The sequence below is a fragment of the Phalaenopsis equestris genome, unplaced genomic scaffold (assembly GCF_001263595.1).
Source record: "Phalaenopsis equestris unplaced genomic scaffold, ASM126359v1 Scaffold000002, whole genome shotgun sequence".
Lineage (NCBI taxonomy): Eukaryota > Viridiplantae > Streptophyta > Magnoliopsida > Asparagales > Orchidaceae > Phalaenopsis > Phalaenopsis equestris.
The window spans coordinates 22,906,475-22,925,065 of record NW_018164444.1 but is presented as its reverse complement, the minus strand read 5'-3'; the positions used below and the strand labels follow the sequence as shown (position 1 = coordinate 22,925,065).

The window sequence follows — 18,591 nt, the reverse complement described above, 5'->3', positions numbered from 1 at the left end:
CTCAAACTCGATTTTTTGAAGCACAAATAACTATGGTGTATTTAATATAAATATATATTACATACACCATAGCTAAACCAACTAATCTTCCTTGTCCAATCTTCTATGGTTTGAATTGAACTCAAGCTAGTACTTTGCTCATTTAGATGTAATTGAGCTTATCAATGTTATGTCCCAAACTACTCATGACCCTAGGCTCTTTTTGTCACCCCCGCCCGTCACCCGGTTGTGAGTTGCATCGTGTTCGTCATTGTGTTTGGGATGTGGCGAGTGCAATGGTGATTCACTGATATTTTTTTTATATGTGGATTCAGACGTGTAAAATCTCATTTGCATGAAATCTTAATCCAAGTAAAAAATTCATTCAGAGCATCATTTTGTGAAACGAGCCTCACTGGCACGTATGGATCGTCGAGACAATTTCATCAAGTCCATTAGTCCTCGAATTGGACGTCATAAGGAATCCATTAAGAGTTGAGACGTGTAGTTCTTCGAATGAACTTGGTGAGACAAATTCATGAGAAGGTACGATGTCAGCCTTAAGACTGAATAAATAAGCTCAACTAGAGGAGCAAGTTCTAAAAATAAATTAACTAAGATAAATTCTTGACAAAAGAGGAAGTTAGTCTTGGGCCTCCTTTATGAACTTGATAGAAGGGAAAGTTAGCAAAAAGAGCTCGCTAAACTGCGTTATTAAAAATAAAAGGAAGTCGGTCCTAAAGCCAACAAGATGAAATCACCAAGAAGTATCGGCCACTTAAGATAAGATATGAAAACTTATCTCTTGGGTCAAACCATCGAGAGATTTTCGAGAATAGAAAAGGACATTCTAAGATGAATTAATAAGGCTCTAATCCCTCATGACAAGTCATTAAGAGATTATCAAGAAGGATGTAGCTCTCCAAAGAAGTTGTCAAGATAGCTTCATAAGAGTTGTTGACAAATGGCCAAATAAATTATGTAACCAAGTAAGGTGACTACCCAGGACAAATGGCAGAGATGCTAGTTTCTCAAAATAAGATATTGAGAGGCATCCAAGAAGCATATGACGATCAAAGAGAAACAAATTACAACACAAATCTTGGTGTTAAGAAGACGAAATTTGAATACGACACCCATTTTGTGTCAAGGTGTCAACCAATTCATGAGAATATTGGGTGGATAATTTAGCTAACTTCAACATAATTTGACATCCTCAGTAGGGTAAAGCTATGCTTGAGTTGAATCCTAAGGATTGGATGCCTGAAAAGAAGAAATTTGGAATGCTGAAACAAAGATCAATGTCCCATAATCAACACTCTTTCCCATTGAATTACATAATTTATATCAACAACAATTTGTACTTAACCAACTTCTAATAAACATGCATATATAAAGTTATTCTCATATGATACTGACAGGTGATACAATTCACTCGTGCACGTAAAATAAAAATGATTAGCTGCCTCTTGAAAATATAGACGATGACCATCACTGATAAATCTGATAATGAAAATAAATATAAATAAATAAAAAACTGTTCTTTGCTCACTTTCCTTTAATGCATAATATATTTTTACACAATATTTTAAAAATGATATTTATTATAATTTAAAAACATTTTATCCACTAAATTAATTAACTCGTGTCATTAGTTGGCCCCATTTTATTCAAAAAATAAAAATAAAAAAAAAATAATACACACACACACACACACACACTTTGGAATAAAAGAATCTTTGAGAATATATTAATAAACGCCAAGGAGCTCGTGCTTATAGGTATTATTTCAATTTTCTCAACCCGACTGGCCATTCTCTCGTGCTTATAGGTATTATTTCAATTTTCTCAACCTGGCCATTCCCGCTTTAGTATTCCAAGCTCCACGAATGATCGTGACATTATGTTACAAGTTGGATCAATATAAATATATATAGCTCAAACTTGAGTTATTGCATTGACCTGTGACAGTTAAAAAAAATGCATACATACCACACCATTCGTATGTATCTACATAGCGAACACCCAAAAATTTATACTTGTAACACCACGGCGTCATCACGTCTACTTGAAAATGTATATATCATTTTTAAAAATGTACTGATAGTAATATTTTTGATATGATGTTAAAGATTTGATTGCTATACATGTAAATTTAAATGTTTAGATGCTAGATGTGGAAATACATAAGAATTGTGTTGATTGAATATACAATCATCATGAATAACTAAGTTTCCTTTATTGATTCCAATTTAAATTTAGAGACAAAAGAAAGCTCTTACAGAAAGAGCTGGAATCACACTTACAGAAAGAGCTGCATATGATGAGTTCCAGCTTTGTGTGACTTCAGCGATAGCTTCGGTACACTGGACTGTACATGCAGCTCTCTGCATATTTCACAAGGTCAGCCGGGCGTGGGAGATGAGTAGCCAAGCCTGAAAACAAAATAGGTTGAGAAAAACGAAGTAGACTTTATTTGTAAAAATAATAAGAGCATTTACATAAATACCACACATATCTTGTGTATTTATATATCTAGCACCTAAACTTTTCTTTTTTACATAAACACCGAACAAATCTTTCATGTAACTTAAAAAATGGTAAAATACACCTTGTTATGCTTAGTTAAAAGACGCATACATGTAGAAAACTGAAGATTGATGGGTATTAGGTGGGTATGTATGTAAATCTTCTGGAATGAAAACTGAAAAGGATGAAAGATTGATCAGAAATACATAATTTGACTCACCAAGCTCATAGGCTTTAGCGGCTACATTAGCAGCAATGTGGGCGGATATCTTCCTTATATTTTTGAAGGGAGGATAGATTAAACCTTTATCCAAATGCTCCTGGGTGACCTGCTGAGCCAAAGCCTCCGCTGTTCCAGCAGAAAGAGAGAAGTCAATTTCATTTTAATTATTAGATCAAGGAGATCCATTAGGTAAGTTCATCAATAGTATATGGATCCTGGCATTAGTGGAGTTGGTGATTTTCTTGATGACATTTTATTAGCGTACACACATGCGCGCGCGCGCCCCCCTATACATATATATGGAGGAAAGTGTCAAAATGATCATCTGATTCTTCATGGGAGGTCATTTTAGTCCCAAGAGTTCAAAAGAATGTCAGTATATTCCTCGCTCTTTTAATATGAGTTGAAATAATCTCCATTGAGGACTTACAATAGTCCTAATAAAAGAGTCCGGAAATTAATCTTAACTTTTTTATAAACTCCGGGACTAAAATAATATCATGTAAATAGTCAGGAGACTATTTTGGCACGTTACTCCATATATATATTATAATTTTTATTCAATTTTCAAATAGACTCCAGCAGCACATTTAGTTAATGAGCTGAATATGAATAAATAATTTGGCACATTTACTTAACGAGCCAAATCATACAACACTAGAGCTCACCCAAACTTGGCTTAGTCACACACCTAAAACTCTAAATAGAGAGGCAATTTATTCAAATGGAAGTCCATTCAAACTCATTTAATAATTTGGCACATTTGGTTGCTGAACTTACAAGCAACAAGAAGCATTTCATCATGGACACGAATGGCTCCAGAGATCACCAAACCAAGCCCAAAACCCGGGAAAATATAAGCATTATTTGCCTGAAAAAAAAAGAAAGGAAGCAATGAATTTTTTAATTGCATAAATACTTTAAAATATAAGGGAGAAAGAATTTGTGCAAAACCTGGCCAGGCACATATAACTTGCCATCAAGTTCAAAGGGATCAAAAGGACTACCACTCGCAAACAATGCACGGCCCTACGAACAATAATTAGTATTAGAATGTGTTCTCTCTTAGAACGTCAATTTTGGTATAATACCGATAGTTGACAATGAGCAGTACCTTACTCCAAGTGTAAGCTTCCTCGGCAGTACACTCGGACTGAGATGTCGGATTTGATAGAGCTAGAATGATTGGTTTCTGCATTTTTATTCAATAGATTGATTTGAGAATTTTTCCTCAAATGAAAAGCTAATTAATGAAACCAGAAAAGTGCTAAAAGTCCCATACTGCTTACATGGGCTCATTTTAGATACAAGTATCAAATTAATTCCCAGACACTTAAATTGGGGCTGAAGTAATAATCTATAAGGATTATTTCAGCCCATATTAAATGAGACAGGGGACTAATTTGACAGTTTAGCTCTGGCATTAAAATGGCCCATTGCAAAGCGTTAATGGATTATTTTGACACTTTTCTCTTAGTGAGATAGAGAAAAGTGCTTAAATGGTCAGTCAATTCTTTCCAGGGGACCATTTTTAGTCTTAGAGTCGATACTAGTGCCAATTTAGTTCGTAGACTCATTTAATGGGGAGTCTGGGAGACTAAATTGACATCATTATAGACTCTGGGACTAAAATGACCCACTACAAAGAGTCAGAGGACCATTTTGGCAATTTAATCTAATGAAATAAACTTAAAAAAAAGTGTACTTGGAACAAAAGGTGGCACTTAATACCTCATTAAAGGAAGCCATTGCTTCAACAACCTCCTTTGTGAATGTCTTGCCCACACCAGCTGATCCTATTAGAACTGTTGGTTTGATAGTCTAAGCAGGAAAATAAGGGGGAAAAAAGGAATTTCAGTGACTATTCATGTGGTCAATATAAAAAATTAGGCTTGCAACACAACAATAAACAAAAGCGGCATTTACATGCATACCACTCAATTGCTTTGTATGTACATACCTAACATACAAATTTTATTTTTTGCATATATATCACTGAAAATTTTCATATCACATAAAAAAATATCATCATATTAAATTTTAAAATGTGAAATACACCTTTTCAAGCATAGGTAAGATGACATGTAAATAAAAATTAAAATTTAGGTGTTAGACATGTAAATACATAGAAACTTGGTGATATGTTTGTAAATCGTCCTAAACAAAAAAGGACAAGAGAAAGAAATTGTGGGAATCAACACACATTGACAGCATCCAAGAGACTACCAACAGGCTCGTGCTCATGTGCCCAAGGTTTCTTGAAGTGTTGAAGTGATTCCTTGCGCGATTTTACAATCAGCCCCTTCAAAATGTAAGTCGAGACAACAGTTAGATTAAATCGAAGAGAGCTCATGAGAAGATATATGGTTTGAATATCAAAGTCTTGAAATCTAAATCATCTTAATCAACCTTAGAGTCCACGAGCCAAATCTTCTTCCGAGTTTCTTCCACAGGAGCCTTAGCCTGCAAAAATGACATTATAATTTTTTGGAAAGTACAGGTTGGATCCAAAAAATAAACCATAAAAGGACAGGAGTAAGAACTTTCCCGGGGTGAATAAGTAGTAAATTCATTAAAAGCTCAAAATTGAATGATAAATGAATGATACCTGCTTTGAAATCTCCAGTGCTATAAGTTCAGCTATTCCAGTACCAGCCTAAAAGCCATTAGATTAGTATAAAATTTCACAGAAGAGAAATTCGCGAGATAGGCAATAAAATAGCCTACAACATAGACGCTAACAAAATCCAGGACACAATTGGATAATGGAAAAAATGTTTTGAAACCAACTCTAAAGCCTAATTAATGAAAAAAGAAAAAAAAAATGAGTAAAGTGTCAAAATATTCTCTTAACTATTTAAAAATGATCGTTTTAATACCAAAGTTTATAAAAGTGCTAAATTAGTCTCCATACTTATTTTAATGATGGATAAAATAGTCCTAACTATGGACTATTTCAACTCATTAAATAAGTTTGGGAACTAAATTAACATTATAATCTCTGGTACTGAAATGATCTCTGCTAAGAGTAGGATAATCATTTAAACACTTTTCTGGAAACGAAAGCATGTCTGAACCAGTAACAGCTTCATGATTCCAAAATACTGAGCTTTCAAACAAGAAATAAAGCAAAAGAGAACCTCTCCAGCACCAAAAAATAAGAAAGTGTGTTCTGCTATAGTTCCACCGACTAACTTAAATGCCGCAACAACCCCAGCAAGTACTACAGAAGCTGTCCCCTGCAACAATCAAACAAACCACTGTTAAATAATTAAAGATTCACAAGACTTTAATGATGAATATTCAATCCAAGAACATGATAATTAATCGTTCAAGTAAAAGATGAAGGTGGAGAATGTTTTCTTCTTACCTGAATATCATCATTAAACACAAGATGAGTTGTTCCATACTTGGCAAGCAATTCAAATGCGTTATGATTGGCAAAGTCTTCAAACTGAAAGAGCATACGCACTTGGGTTCAAAAATAATCAATATCAACATATGAAGTACTTTAGCTTGATTAAAAGCTAACCTGGATGAGAACCTTTTCCCCATAATTTTGCTTAACAGCGCGCATGAATTCATGGAGCAGTTCAGAATATTCCTAAACAAAAGAGGAAAGGGAAGAGTTGCTAATTTAATTAGGAAAGTCATTACTCATGCTTGGCTTCAACCGAGAAAGGTTTCATAACTCTCTTACAGGGGATTATTTTAGCCCAAGAGTCTATAAATTGTTAGTATGGTCCTCAAACTCTCTTAGGTAGTGTTTGGTAGCATAAAATCAATAGGATTTACAGGCGATTTGAGCGTAAATCTGCCCAAATGCAAGAAAAAAAAAAAAATTGGACATATGTTAAATCCAAATTTCTCTCCCTCATTTAATTATTTGATGTAAATCTGGATTGACTAAATCTGATTTTTAGTTGGATTTAACGGATTTAGTGCACACAAAAAAAAAAAAAAAAGATCATGATAAAATGTCAAATATGATAGAAGTTTAAGTGAATTTAAGTTAAATCATACCAAAAAAATTCCTTGGATTTAACAACACCGGATTTTATAAATTTGAACTTACTCATGAAAGGCTGTTTCAGTTCATGTTAACCACAAAAAAAATTAATTAAAGGGGTTTTTATATAGAGAGACTCTTGAAAAATATTATTTAGCCATAAAAGCTTCCAAAAATTAAACTTACAGATAAAGGTTATTGTTGACGGTGTTTCTCCAGCCAACCTGTCCACCTCTTCACTACAGCTTCAACATCGACCCCAATGCTTTCTACATCCTCTGCCTCCACTTCTTCCTCTTCAACTCCACCTCCAAAGCCCAATTAACTATCTCCGCCATGAAACGTTACCTCTTCCTCTCTTCCTTATCCCCTTCATTTTCCAATTCACTGGCCTCCGAAGGTTGCTCCATTGTCGGATTAGTTACGCCGCCGGTGAACTTCTCCAAAAAGGAGATAACGGCGCACTCTTGCACCATAAGCTCATACTCGTGGTAAAGCCGAACCATCTCCTGGCGTTTCCACGCCTCATCCCTCGCCATTCGATCCTGCTCACACTTCTCGATTGTATCTAAGAACCTCTGCTGCATTGTTTTCTGACGTTCGATCAGCTGCTTCATTAGTTTCTCAAAAAAAACTATGATTTTTCTATTCCCGCACGGCCATCCTTCCCACTTCATCTTCCTACTGTCGTCTGGAAGCTCGTCGGCGCCGCCGTCATCGATGTTCTCAGCATTAAAATCAGATGATGAAGAAGAGGATGTGTTGGAAAAAAAGCTGATGCTGGCATGAGTGGTTGTTGGTGGCAGTTGAACTCTATCAACGGTGTTTACTGCCATTAAAGCTCCAGTGGGAGCAAAGGGATCGAAAGTTAGAAGCGGGAATCTTTATTTGTAATTTTAATCTTTGGAATCCTTTATATGTAAATAACACTATTTACGAGCTTTTATATATAAAAACTCCTAAATTAAAATAAATAAAGCCTCTAAATACTCCCGCCCAGCATGTCGAACAAACTGCTCCCATGCTCATATACTAATCAGAAAACAACAAGCTGGGGGACTCTTGAGGAAAACCACACAACATAAGAGCTCGCTCCACCCTTCCAATGAAGGCGTAACCATCTTCCTTACTCCAATTCGAAGCCCTTCCCCTTCGAGGTCTTCTTGCAATACATTCGCGATTAAGGCAAGTAGGGAAAGCAACAACCGGATAACAGCGTACAAAGACCTTTGTAACTCCCTCTAGCTGCCGAGCACAAGCAGACTGAATCCCTCACTTTCTTTCCTGTTGTTTTGTCACTCCAACGAAGCCAGATCCTCTTCTGTTCGCCTGAATCATCTTTCGTCACCAAATTTCACAATATAGCCGCGAAAAGGGCTAGCTATGAAGGCAACGATAGAATCGCCGCAAGGAAAGACATCTGAAACTTTTAATTTCTCTGTTCATTCTTTTGTTGCAGGCATTTCGCCTGTCTTCCTTCCTCGTGTAGTGATTCACGAACCAGCTTGACAGAGGTAGCGGGAAAGCAACGACGGGATAGTGGCATATAAAGATCTTCGAAACTTCAGTATTCATCTTTGCCTCACAAATCTTCCCACATCGCTTCTTCTAGCACTTTTTTTAGCAATCTCGACACTCACTGTTAAGCAAGGTATATCTTATTTTTGTACTATTCTGAAGTGTTTTATTACTTTTCAAATATTAAATATATTATTATGACAATTTCGTTGTAAAAAACATTACTGTACAATAGCAGAATGATCATTTATTCAAAAACATATATTTTTCAACAAGACAAACAGCCAACCAGCTTATCCGAATCAGCTGCTAATCAACAGCTTATTTGGATCAGTTGTTTATTAGCAGTACATTAATAAGTTGTAGCTACACTAAACAAACTCTTAGAGTGAGTCAAGCCGACTTATGAGTCAGCTCTAACTCGGCTTCATAAGTGGCTCGGGAACTGAGCTCCATGAGCTAACAAGCAAAGCTCAAGTCAAAATATATTAAATTTTAAGATTTTTTCTCTAAAGTTTAAAAAATATTAAAAAAATAATATTTCATAGGGATATTACGTGATTTCATATTATTTATCTCCTGATTATTCATTATATTTAGCATCTTACTATATAAAGTTGGCTTAAATTAATATCGTCTTTTCTCTTTCATATTAAAAAAGTCGGCTCGCGAGCCAATTCAAACACGTAAACTTAAGCTTGGGCTCGAGCTCAAACTCGATAAAATTAATCGAGCTCAAGCTCAAGTCGAGGGTAGCTCGATCTCGACTCGACTCGTTTACACCCTTACTTGAGCTTGTGTCGAGCTTTTATATATTGTTCAAGCTTGATTTGTTTTAGTTTTTTCATATTTGAACTTGATTTGTATTTGATTTATTTATGACAAGTGAATAAATATTTAAAAGAGCTAAAAATTCGAACAAGAATCCAAATTTTCATTAAAAAAATTTAATAAATAATTTTGCAATTCTAATCGCAACTACTAATTTGTTAATCATGAACTCCAAAATATTTAAACTTTACCAATTAGCTACCTAATTCTTATTAATATTACTGCACTGGTTCAAATTTTGTAAGTGCAAAAACTAAATTGATCCTAAAACTTATGGAGATGATCAATTGCTTAATCAAATTAATAAGAAAATAATAAAAATAAGGCAATCGACATTAATGTTGTTGGCAATTGCAGTGTTATGGTCATAAAAAATGAACTTATCATATTCAAGGTTATAAAAACTCTACGAGAAAAATCTTTTATTACACTAACTTTAACCGTAAATATCTCATTATAAATTATCATTCACTTACTAATAAAATAAATATATAATTAAAAAATTAATTTAAAAATATTATTGATATAATAATATATTACTATTAAATCTATAATTAAATAAATTATAACTAATTAAAATTTATTTAAATAATATATCATATATAAATATAAGTTATTATCGAGCTTAATGACAAGTATTTAATAAGTTACTTGTTGAACGACAAACGAGTTTGTTTGTGAACATAAACAAATAAACAAGATTATGTTCATATTCAATTTGTTTAAACTTTGAGCTTTTAATATTTGTTCAAGCTTGTTTATTTACTAATTTGAAGGAACATGATCGAGTCTTAATCTAGTAGAGTTCAAGTTGTTCATCGAGTGCATTGGTTCATTTACAGCCCACTCAGTCCGAAAAAAAAAAACCCTTATGGTTTGCTTGCCTCTACGATACAGTAGTTACGAGGGCTACTTGGGAAGGCAACCACGGGCCACTGAAATTCCGAGCACCCACATTACCCGAGCCCAACCCGTTAGTCCTCTTTCTTTATGTTCAAGCCACCCAAAAAAAAAAAGGGAGAGAGAGAGCCTCTTCCATTTTCTCAAGCCAAGGCACAAAAAAAATAAAGAGAGCCTCTCTCATTTTTTCAAGCCAACGCACAGAAAAAAACTAAATTAGGAGAGAGAGAGTAAAAAAAAAAGGAGAAAGAGAAGAGATATGAGATAATTGGGTGGTGATTTATTAGCTCGCAGATCTCATTTCATCATTAGTCGTTGCCTCACAAGCAAAAATATAATGTAGAAAAATTATGATTGCATCACTTTCATGCAAGTTGAGTGAAGGTCCACAAGCATCTTATAGGCCAATGGATTGGAAAAATCTCTTCCGAACGCAACATCTCATGACACTAACCCATGCGCTTTATAGACAGTTGAGCAGGCCAAATATCCCGAAGAAGCCCCCTTAGCGGGGACTGTACCGATGGTTGCGGAAATTTTTGGTGATTTGAATTTGCAAAAATAACTTATTTGTATTGTGAATATTTGTTAATTGACTTAATATGAAATATCATATATTCAAGGCTAAGCTTGTCTTAAATATGAAACGTGATAAATAGGAGGCTAAGCTTGTCTTGAATATGAAATATCATAAATCGCGGCTAAGCTTGACTTGAATATGTGATATCATAAATGGGGGAGTAAGCTCGACTTGAATATGAAATATCATTAGCTGGAGCTAAGCTTAATACATAAATTTCTTTTTTAAATGCTAAAATAAATAAAGATCTAATATGAGAATCGCCATCGGATTCATAACAATTGTGCAAGTGAACATAAGACAATTCTCTTTAAAGCCCAAAATGAAACTGTGTACGATCCACGCATGCATTTCAAATTCTAAATGATTTTTAAAATCTTGCATTTGTGCTTCATGGATTTTCTAACTCTAAAATTCTGCCTCAAAAAATGTTAAAGAGTATTTTAAAATATGCATTTGCTATGAATAAGTCAAGCATCATATTGCCTTGATATATATAAAATATTATGTATTTGCACTTTGTAAATGCATTAAGCATCATGTTATAATACATGAAATGACATAAAATACTATGATCATATGTGTGCTAATATTTATATAAAATGCATAATATGTATATGTTGAAATGTGTGTGTACAATCTCAAAATTATAAATCCACACTGGTCGTTTTATCTTAAAAATATGAATGTAAGTCTCACCCAACTAATCAGATCCTCCCCGTAAGAACTTAAGTTGATGAATCTAAATTGAAAAATCATAAGTATAAAAATTTACAAGTTCAAATCATCTAGATCGATCCCATCAAAACTGGAGTAGACGTGACTAATATATTAAATATATCAAAATTGAAAAATGTCAAATGAACCTTAAACATAAAAGTTTTAAATGTCAAATTCTTCGATGATCACCGAGTCGATAAAAAATTTCAATTAGAGAAATATATTTTCAAAATTGAATTTGAAAGTATATTGTAATAAATTCAAATGATTTAAATTATGAATTTGATCTTCTTTAAATAAGAAAGAGTTGACAATGTTGAAAGCCAATTAAGGTAACAATCTTGAGCCAGACCCTCCGTAAGTAGAGTAGAATTGACAAGGTTCGAGTACAATCATCTGTTCATGTTACATCAAATCCTTTGCTAGAAAGAAGTAGCTAAGATTCAGATCAAACAATTAAATTCCCGATATTAGTGTTAACTGAAGATTTCAATCAGAGGAGTCGAGTTTCAAATCAATTTTTAAATCAAATTCTTAAAACACAAATCAAAGCACTGAAATTAAAACCAATCATACAAAAACTTAAATAAAATAAATCAAAATATTCAAATTAAAATCAATCATTCAAAAATTTTAAAAAAAAAAAATTCGCCCACTCTCCGTAACATTTTGTCAAAGGTGGCAAACTTCTGATTGATTTCACCTCACAAAGAGTGAATATTTGTATCATTATAGTTGCACTCAAAACAATCTCATGTTAGTAAGAATGTTTCCTGAGTCCTCCGTCCCCATAATTTTACCATCAAATGACACAACAAAGCAGAAATTATGACCAGAGTCCTCTAACCGGGTGATTGCCGCAAAATAAAACAATTATATTACAATTATGGCTGCATCTCGTATGTTCCCAAACAATTTTATACTCTTTCAATAGTGAAATGTAATTGTACAACTGACTATCATAAAGACTTATCAGGTAACGTCGACTCAAACTTGTTCCTTAGACAAACTTTCACCCCAGATCTATAAAAATCCCTTAAAAGATGCAGCCCATGATTGCTGAAAAAAATCATTTAGTCGGATTTGGTTGTTTGATTAAGTAGATCGAGAACCACATGACTCAAGCCGACGAAACCATGAGATCTTGACCCGGTTCACCATCATTTCTCCCACATCCGCCTTAAGCCCCATATGATAAATTTTATAACTTAAAACCATATATATGTTGCAACTAAATGTTAAATATTTAACTCTAAATGATCAAACTTAATTGAAAGCACTCTCCTCAAATCGGGAGAGGTAATTAACAATAAAGATTTGCGTCTATGTGAAAGCTCAAACCACATATCAAAAATTCCTCGCAAAATGAAAACAAAATTTTTGGGTAATGTCTTATCTAAAATTCAATCTATCTTCTAAAAATTTGACCCCCAATACTCTATCAACACACAAGAAATGTGAGAGTCTAGAGCGTTTGAATTTTCGGAGCCCACACCCCAATTTAAAGTCCGGGGACTAATTTGACATAATGGACTATTTTGGCATTTTACTCACTTAGATAGTTACAGCATACCTTCCCAGTTGCGCGCCTCTGTCTCAATCCAATATAGAACTCATCATTCAGTAATTGCTCATTGTTTGTCCCCACATCAATCGTAACGGGTAAGCACTGGAAAGAATTGAAATGAGAAACATTAAAGAATTTACTGAATTAGCAACAAGACATTGGGAATATCATTAAGAGATACTTACTGCAGATGGACGAATTCCTCCAAGAGCGGAATAAAGAGAGAGCTTTCCAACGGGAATCCCCATTCCCTGAGTAAATTTAAGAATTTTTTTCCTTTTTTAATATAATACACTCATTGATCAAGTAGTATTAAACACAAAACATGGTTAAAATTCTACCTGGCAGCCAAGGTCTCCAAGTCCCAAGATTCGCTCGCCATCAGTGACCACTATAACCTGAATTCTCCTCTCAGGCCAGTTCTTCAATACCTCTAAGATCTTACCACTGAAAGCCCCACAAAAATATGAACAAAAAAAAAATTATAAAAATACATAGAAAAAAAAGGGTAACCAGGTTATGAAACCTCGTACCTTTCCTTCAAACTGATGTAAAGACCTTGTGGACGCCTAAAGATGCCACCGTATTTCTGACAAGCTTCCCCAACAGTTGGTGTATAAACAACTGGCAACAACTCTTCAACATTATCTATAAGAAGTTTGTAGAAAAGCTTCTCATTTCTCTCCTGCAAAAGTGATGGTAAAACTCAATTATAACAAATAAGTATCATTAGTAAAGAAACTCAAACAATAACAATAACAAAAAGAACCTGAAGGTCCATCAATGCCATGTATCGCTGCAGAGGAACTTGATACTGACGAAGATTGTGAATAAGTTTCTTTTCCTACACAATAAAGATGAATGAATAAATAAAAGTGAAATCTACGAAGATTGTGAAATACACAATTCTTATGTATTTACATATCTAACACCAAAAATTTCATATTTATAATTATAGCACCTTCGTGTGATAAACTTATGTATGAAAAAAGTGTATTTTACGTATGAAAAATAGTGATAGTGATATTTTTGATATAATATTAAAGATTTGAGTGTTATGTATATAAATATTAAAATTTGGGTAATAAATATATAAATACATAAATATTGTGTGGTATGAATGTAAATGCTCCTAAATTAATAAAAATGAATTTAAGAAACAATTTCAAATGATTGCTTTTAAAAGAGATGGGGAAACACCTGTAGTTCCTGACTGATGCATACGGGAGGTAAGAGTCCTCGTAAGTAGTGTGCATCTCTCTCTTTCTCGCCAAAGGCAAGCCCTTTATTATGGTGTGGATCTCTCAACAAAGAATAGCCACTAGGTAACAAAAAAAGGCTCAAAGTCATCAAATATTATCATTAAAACCAAACACAGGGAAATAAAAAGCTTTCAAGCAATGTGTTATCATTCTCAATTCTCAACATTTTGGGGCTGTTTGACAGCATGGTTTTAACAGGTTTTAGGCATGAATTTAAAGTAAATCCAGCCAAATATCAAAAAAATAATAATTAAATTGAACACTCCGTTAAATCAAAATTTCTCAAGTTCAAAGTTTTTTATAACATAAATCCGGATTTAATAAATCTCATTGAGAGGCAAATTTAAGGGATTTGCTCCGTCGTTGCTCGCAAGCTCTCTCTGTTGCATAGGGTTTAATAAATTTGAATTTACTGTAATTGATAAATCCTATTTAACCTAAAATTAAATTTCAACCAAACACTGCCTTTGGCTTTATATTGACTAGAAAAATGTGCTTAAAGCGCAAGTAGTGATTTTCTGGATAAGAAAATAACAGAGAAAAAACCAGCCGTTTCCTTGAGTTGAAATAAACTACCTTCATTAATTTTGACTGTTACTCGTGCTTACATGACTGTTTTTACACAAAATCTAGCTATGTAAGTTTAATTGACTCATATTTTTTCCTAAAAATTAAATATCAATTCCATTTACCGAATTATTTATGTATTTTTAGCAATCAACTTCAAATGCAGAGACAATTTGAGTTTACTCTCAACAACTTTTTATCAATATCTGCAACTCTTACAAAATATTGCAATTCTCACTTTATATTTCCTAATTTTGTCACATTCATCTGTGAACTTCCCATCTCTTCTATATTCAACTCGGTTACTAGTGGTTTACCTAAAGAACCATACAATATAGTCTATACAATTGCAACTGATAAAATTTATCTTCAAGTGTACATGATAATTCTATATTATATATTTACTATATCATTTCAACTCTATTTTAAATTTTTTATTTTGAGTTCATAAGTCATCCTTTTCTATATCAATATCATTGTTGGCGCACTTAGTATGTTACTATAATAGATGATGTCGCCCAAACTTTCATTTCGAAAGTGGACACTCTAATTTAAATCTTCTATCAACTGCGTTATTGTTAAGAAATTGATTGAAGCGTTTGAAATATTCATATTTAAGTTTAATTGGAACTCATGGTTTAATATCATATAACATAATAATGTCAACTCCAGTTCTAGTGAGAAGGAGAATCAAACTAGCTTAGATGGCAGCTCAGTCTTGTCAACTCTAATCTTTATAAGAAGGACGATCGGACTAGCTAAAGTGGGACGTAGTTGTCAACTCCAATCACAATGAGGAGGACAATCGGACTGCTCAGCCCTATAGATAGAGCGGCTAGCTTGAGAATGTATATTTTGGCATTTCAAATCTAATATTGAAAAGAAATAATTTATAAAACTCAAAGTATTTATATATTTTTACATAAATTAGATACTTCTTGAGGTAAATTATAATTTAACTAAAACTTAAAATCAACTCATACAATTTTATTTAACCAAATATTTGAGCATCATATACATTGGTTGAAGCCCATGCAAGCTTGTAACTTATTACTATGCATGTATCTCAACAACAACAAGAACAACAACAAAGCCTTAATCCCACTACGTGGGGTCGGCTACATGAATCCTTTTTGTCCATGCATGTATCTCAGTGCATTTAAAAATTATAAAAATTGCTTGTGATACATGCACATATTTTAAAAAAATTGATCGAGTATGTGCTTTTAAAGTAGATTACGCTTTTTGAGACCATAGCATAAATTCAGAGCAATTCATTTAAACTAACCAATGATCTCATAATTCGTGCAAGTCCTTAAATCAGCTCAAATTTTTAAAGGCTTGCACAAGTGTTTTGCGCATTCTAGACTTCAATTAAATTCACCAAAGCTCATCTTTTGTCCGCTTATATGTGTGTTACATATCTGGTGATGAATAAGAATAAACTAGAAACTAACTCGCAACTTTTACTTAGATTTTATGTTAGATTCTAATACTATTGTGCCATCTACAATTTTTTGTTATACTTGGGCGATAAATTTAGACTGCACATGATTTATTTAATCCAAGTGGGACCCACCGGTAGTTCTGAGAATTATCTCGAACATCCCATCATATTAGCTTTGCCTTGGAAATACATATATATTTGTATACACCTTCACCTTCATGGAGCTCTGACTTGTTTGGAGTGCACTTCACTTTTCATATAGAAAGAATATCCTATAGTCATACGGCTATCACAAGCACCATCTACTTTGAAGAGCATATGCACAAATTTTTATTTGCTTCCACACTTAGTTGTGAAGAATTTTCATTGGTTTGTTAGTCAAACGCACTCGATCTTCCGTATGATCTGAGATGAAGATCACAAACAGGCTTAACGTGAGAGATAAATGCACATTACTTCATAATAGGCGAACCTTAAAATTTGATGAGTGCTTTATTAGCATGTGCTCGAACAAGTTATATTGTCGATTTAGTCATTTGATTATTTTGAAGAGTCAGTCGGGCAGCTTGCCAATTTGAATATTCACAGGTAACAACGTATGATGGAAGGTCCTTTATTCCAAGGATTGTTGATATTCTACAAACATATTCAATGTCAGTTGAGACCCAATTTTATGTAGCTTCAATGATGTCGGTGTATCTACTTTAACTAAGCACTCGTTCTCGATTTCGCATTTCATGATAACTCATTGATATTAGTTATATCTGTCTGATTTGGGTTAGACAATCTTTTGCACCCTTCTTAAAATGTGGTGTTCGAAATCAAACGTCAAGTTAGGCTATTGGTGGTTTCATGCATCTAGAAGCTTTGGCGAGTCTCCTCGTAAAACAGAGATGGTAGAGTTAAATGAACATTATTTTTCTATTATTATTTAAAATAAAAACTAATTTCTACTTTTATATTAACCATTTTAGTCATCTTTATTCATTATCTTACCATGGATGCAATTAAAAGGGGCAGTGAGCCTATTATGAATGAAAGTGATACTCTCCCATCGATCAGGCTGCAAACAAAGGAGATGTCTATATATCGCATTGAGGTAGCTTCATCATCAGATAGACAAGTGTGATCTCGGCATATAGAGCCTCCTCGTGCTTCTATAGTGAATAATGTCAGTCCTATTCCGCTGTGGCTTTTAACTTCAGATAAGGTTTTTTCAATTCCAGGATGTCATTCAATGTAGTCTTTTTTAGGCTTTGGTGGAACTCCATCATCTATAAATATGTTTGATCCTGTTGCAGTTGATACAAGTGTTTCGTTTATATACTTTTTTCCCATAATTATTTTTTTATCATTCTGGTCAGGCGAGTCTTCTAAAGTGAGAACACCACCACCTATGGAAGTGCACGATACACCAACACCAATCCCGATAGCTCTTAACTTGGCTACGAGACCTAGGATGCCTCTTCAAAGTAGCCCTCCACCAAATACTAAAAGATCAAGCACTAGTAAAACTTCTTTTCACTTTAACATGCACACATCTATATTATCATATATTAACACTTATTATTATTTTTCTTTGATTTCTTGTATAAAGCTTTGAGGAGAAAACTATGAATCAAAGATTCATTGTCGAGGTTTTTCATCTATTGATTAAGATGCACGAATATGCAAGAATACAACTTGGTATTTCTGTGGAATCTAACATTCACGCTAAATTCAAGATCACTTTAGACTTTTGACCGTTTTACTACCGACGTAAATGCCACCCCAAATTTTTTTGGCACTTTGGCTTGGACAATGCAGAGTTATCATATAGAGAAATGATGTTTTGGGATGCTAAATTTTTTATCCGTAGACACAGGAGTCTTGTTGTATGGATCAAGGCACATTACCTAACCTTTGTACGGAGTCGGAAGACATCGTGATATGTTGATGTAGTGCATGATGAGTTTGATATATGCTTCAAAGCTCTCAAGTGGTTTACTTAACACTCGTCGAATACTTATATTGAGATTGACAATCAAGTTGTCCGAATAAAGAATCTCCTAAAAGAGTTTGAGACAGTGTGTCTTGCAAGGCAATTATTCATGTGGAGTATGCCATGACATATCGGTCATTGAGAGAGAGAACAGTAAAGATATCACACATGTCATTGAGTCATGATGGATGATGTCTGCTTTGACTTAAGCAAAGAGACTGCAGACAGCTAAAACCGAATACCCAACACTTGGTAAGATCATGGCATGAATTTGAGATCTATAGGCTATGGCTGTCAAAATATCATTCTTCGCAAACAACTCGTGTTTGGTTCATTAGGTAGCTCGTGTTAGATTCATTCGCTAAGCAAACCAGTCGAACTAAAAAATTTTTCTGTACTCGATATATAAACGAGCTGAACACGAACAAAGATATGTTTGTTCGTGTTCAAATCATTTCCGCTCGAATATATATATATA

General features: G+C 33.8%; 1 protein-coding gene across 2 annotated transcripts in view; it reads right to left on the bottom strand.

The window, feature by feature from the left end:
- Positions 1-1,144: 1,144 nt before the first annotated feature.
- Positions 1,145-18,591, bottom strand: part of LOC110022961 (NADP-dependent malic enzyme) — a 20,461-nt gene continuing 3,014 nt past the window's right edge. The window contains exons 2-20 of one of the 2 annotated variants that reach the window (XM_020722147.1): positions 14,057-14,177; positions 13,626-13,700; positions 13,390-13,541; positions 13,198-13,303; positions 13,042-13,107; positions 12,863-12,958; positions 6,264-6,335; positions 6,102-6,185; positions 5,872-5,970; positions 5,340-5,387; positions 5,141-5,194; positions 4,935-5,033; positions 4,463-4,552; positions 3,846-3,923; positions 3,686-3,760; positions 3,512-3,602; positions 2,729-2,857; positions 2,286-2,414; positions 1,145-1,242 (exon numbers count right to left, since the gene is read on the bottom strand). In XM_020722147.1, coding sequence (XP_020577806.1) covers positions 2,326-2,414; positions 2,729-2,857; positions 3,512-3,602; positions 3,686-3,760; positions 3,846-3,923; positions 4,463-4,552; positions 4,935-5,033; positions 5,141-5,194; positions 5,340-5,387; positions 5,872-5,970; positions 6,102-6,185; positions 6,264-6,335; positions 12,863-12,958; positions 13,042-13,107; positions 13,198-13,303; positions 13,390-13,541; positions 13,626-13,700; positions 14,057-14,177 — 1,624 coding nt within the window. In that variant the 3' untranslated portion in view covers positions 1,145-1,242; positions 2,286-2,325. Of the gene's footprint in view, positions 1,243-2,115; positions 2,415-2,728; positions 2,858-3,511; positions 3,603-3,685; positions 3,761-3,845; positions 3,924-4,462; positions 4,553-4,934; positions 5,034-5,140; positions 5,195-5,339; positions 5,388-5,871; positions 5,971-6,101; positions 6,186-6,263; positions 6,336-12,862; positions 12,959-13,041; positions 13,108-13,197; positions 13,304-13,389; positions 13,542-13,625; positions 13,701-14,056; positions 14,178-18,591 lie in introns of those variants that run through there. The other variant, XM_020722139.1, reaches the window with a different exon arrangement.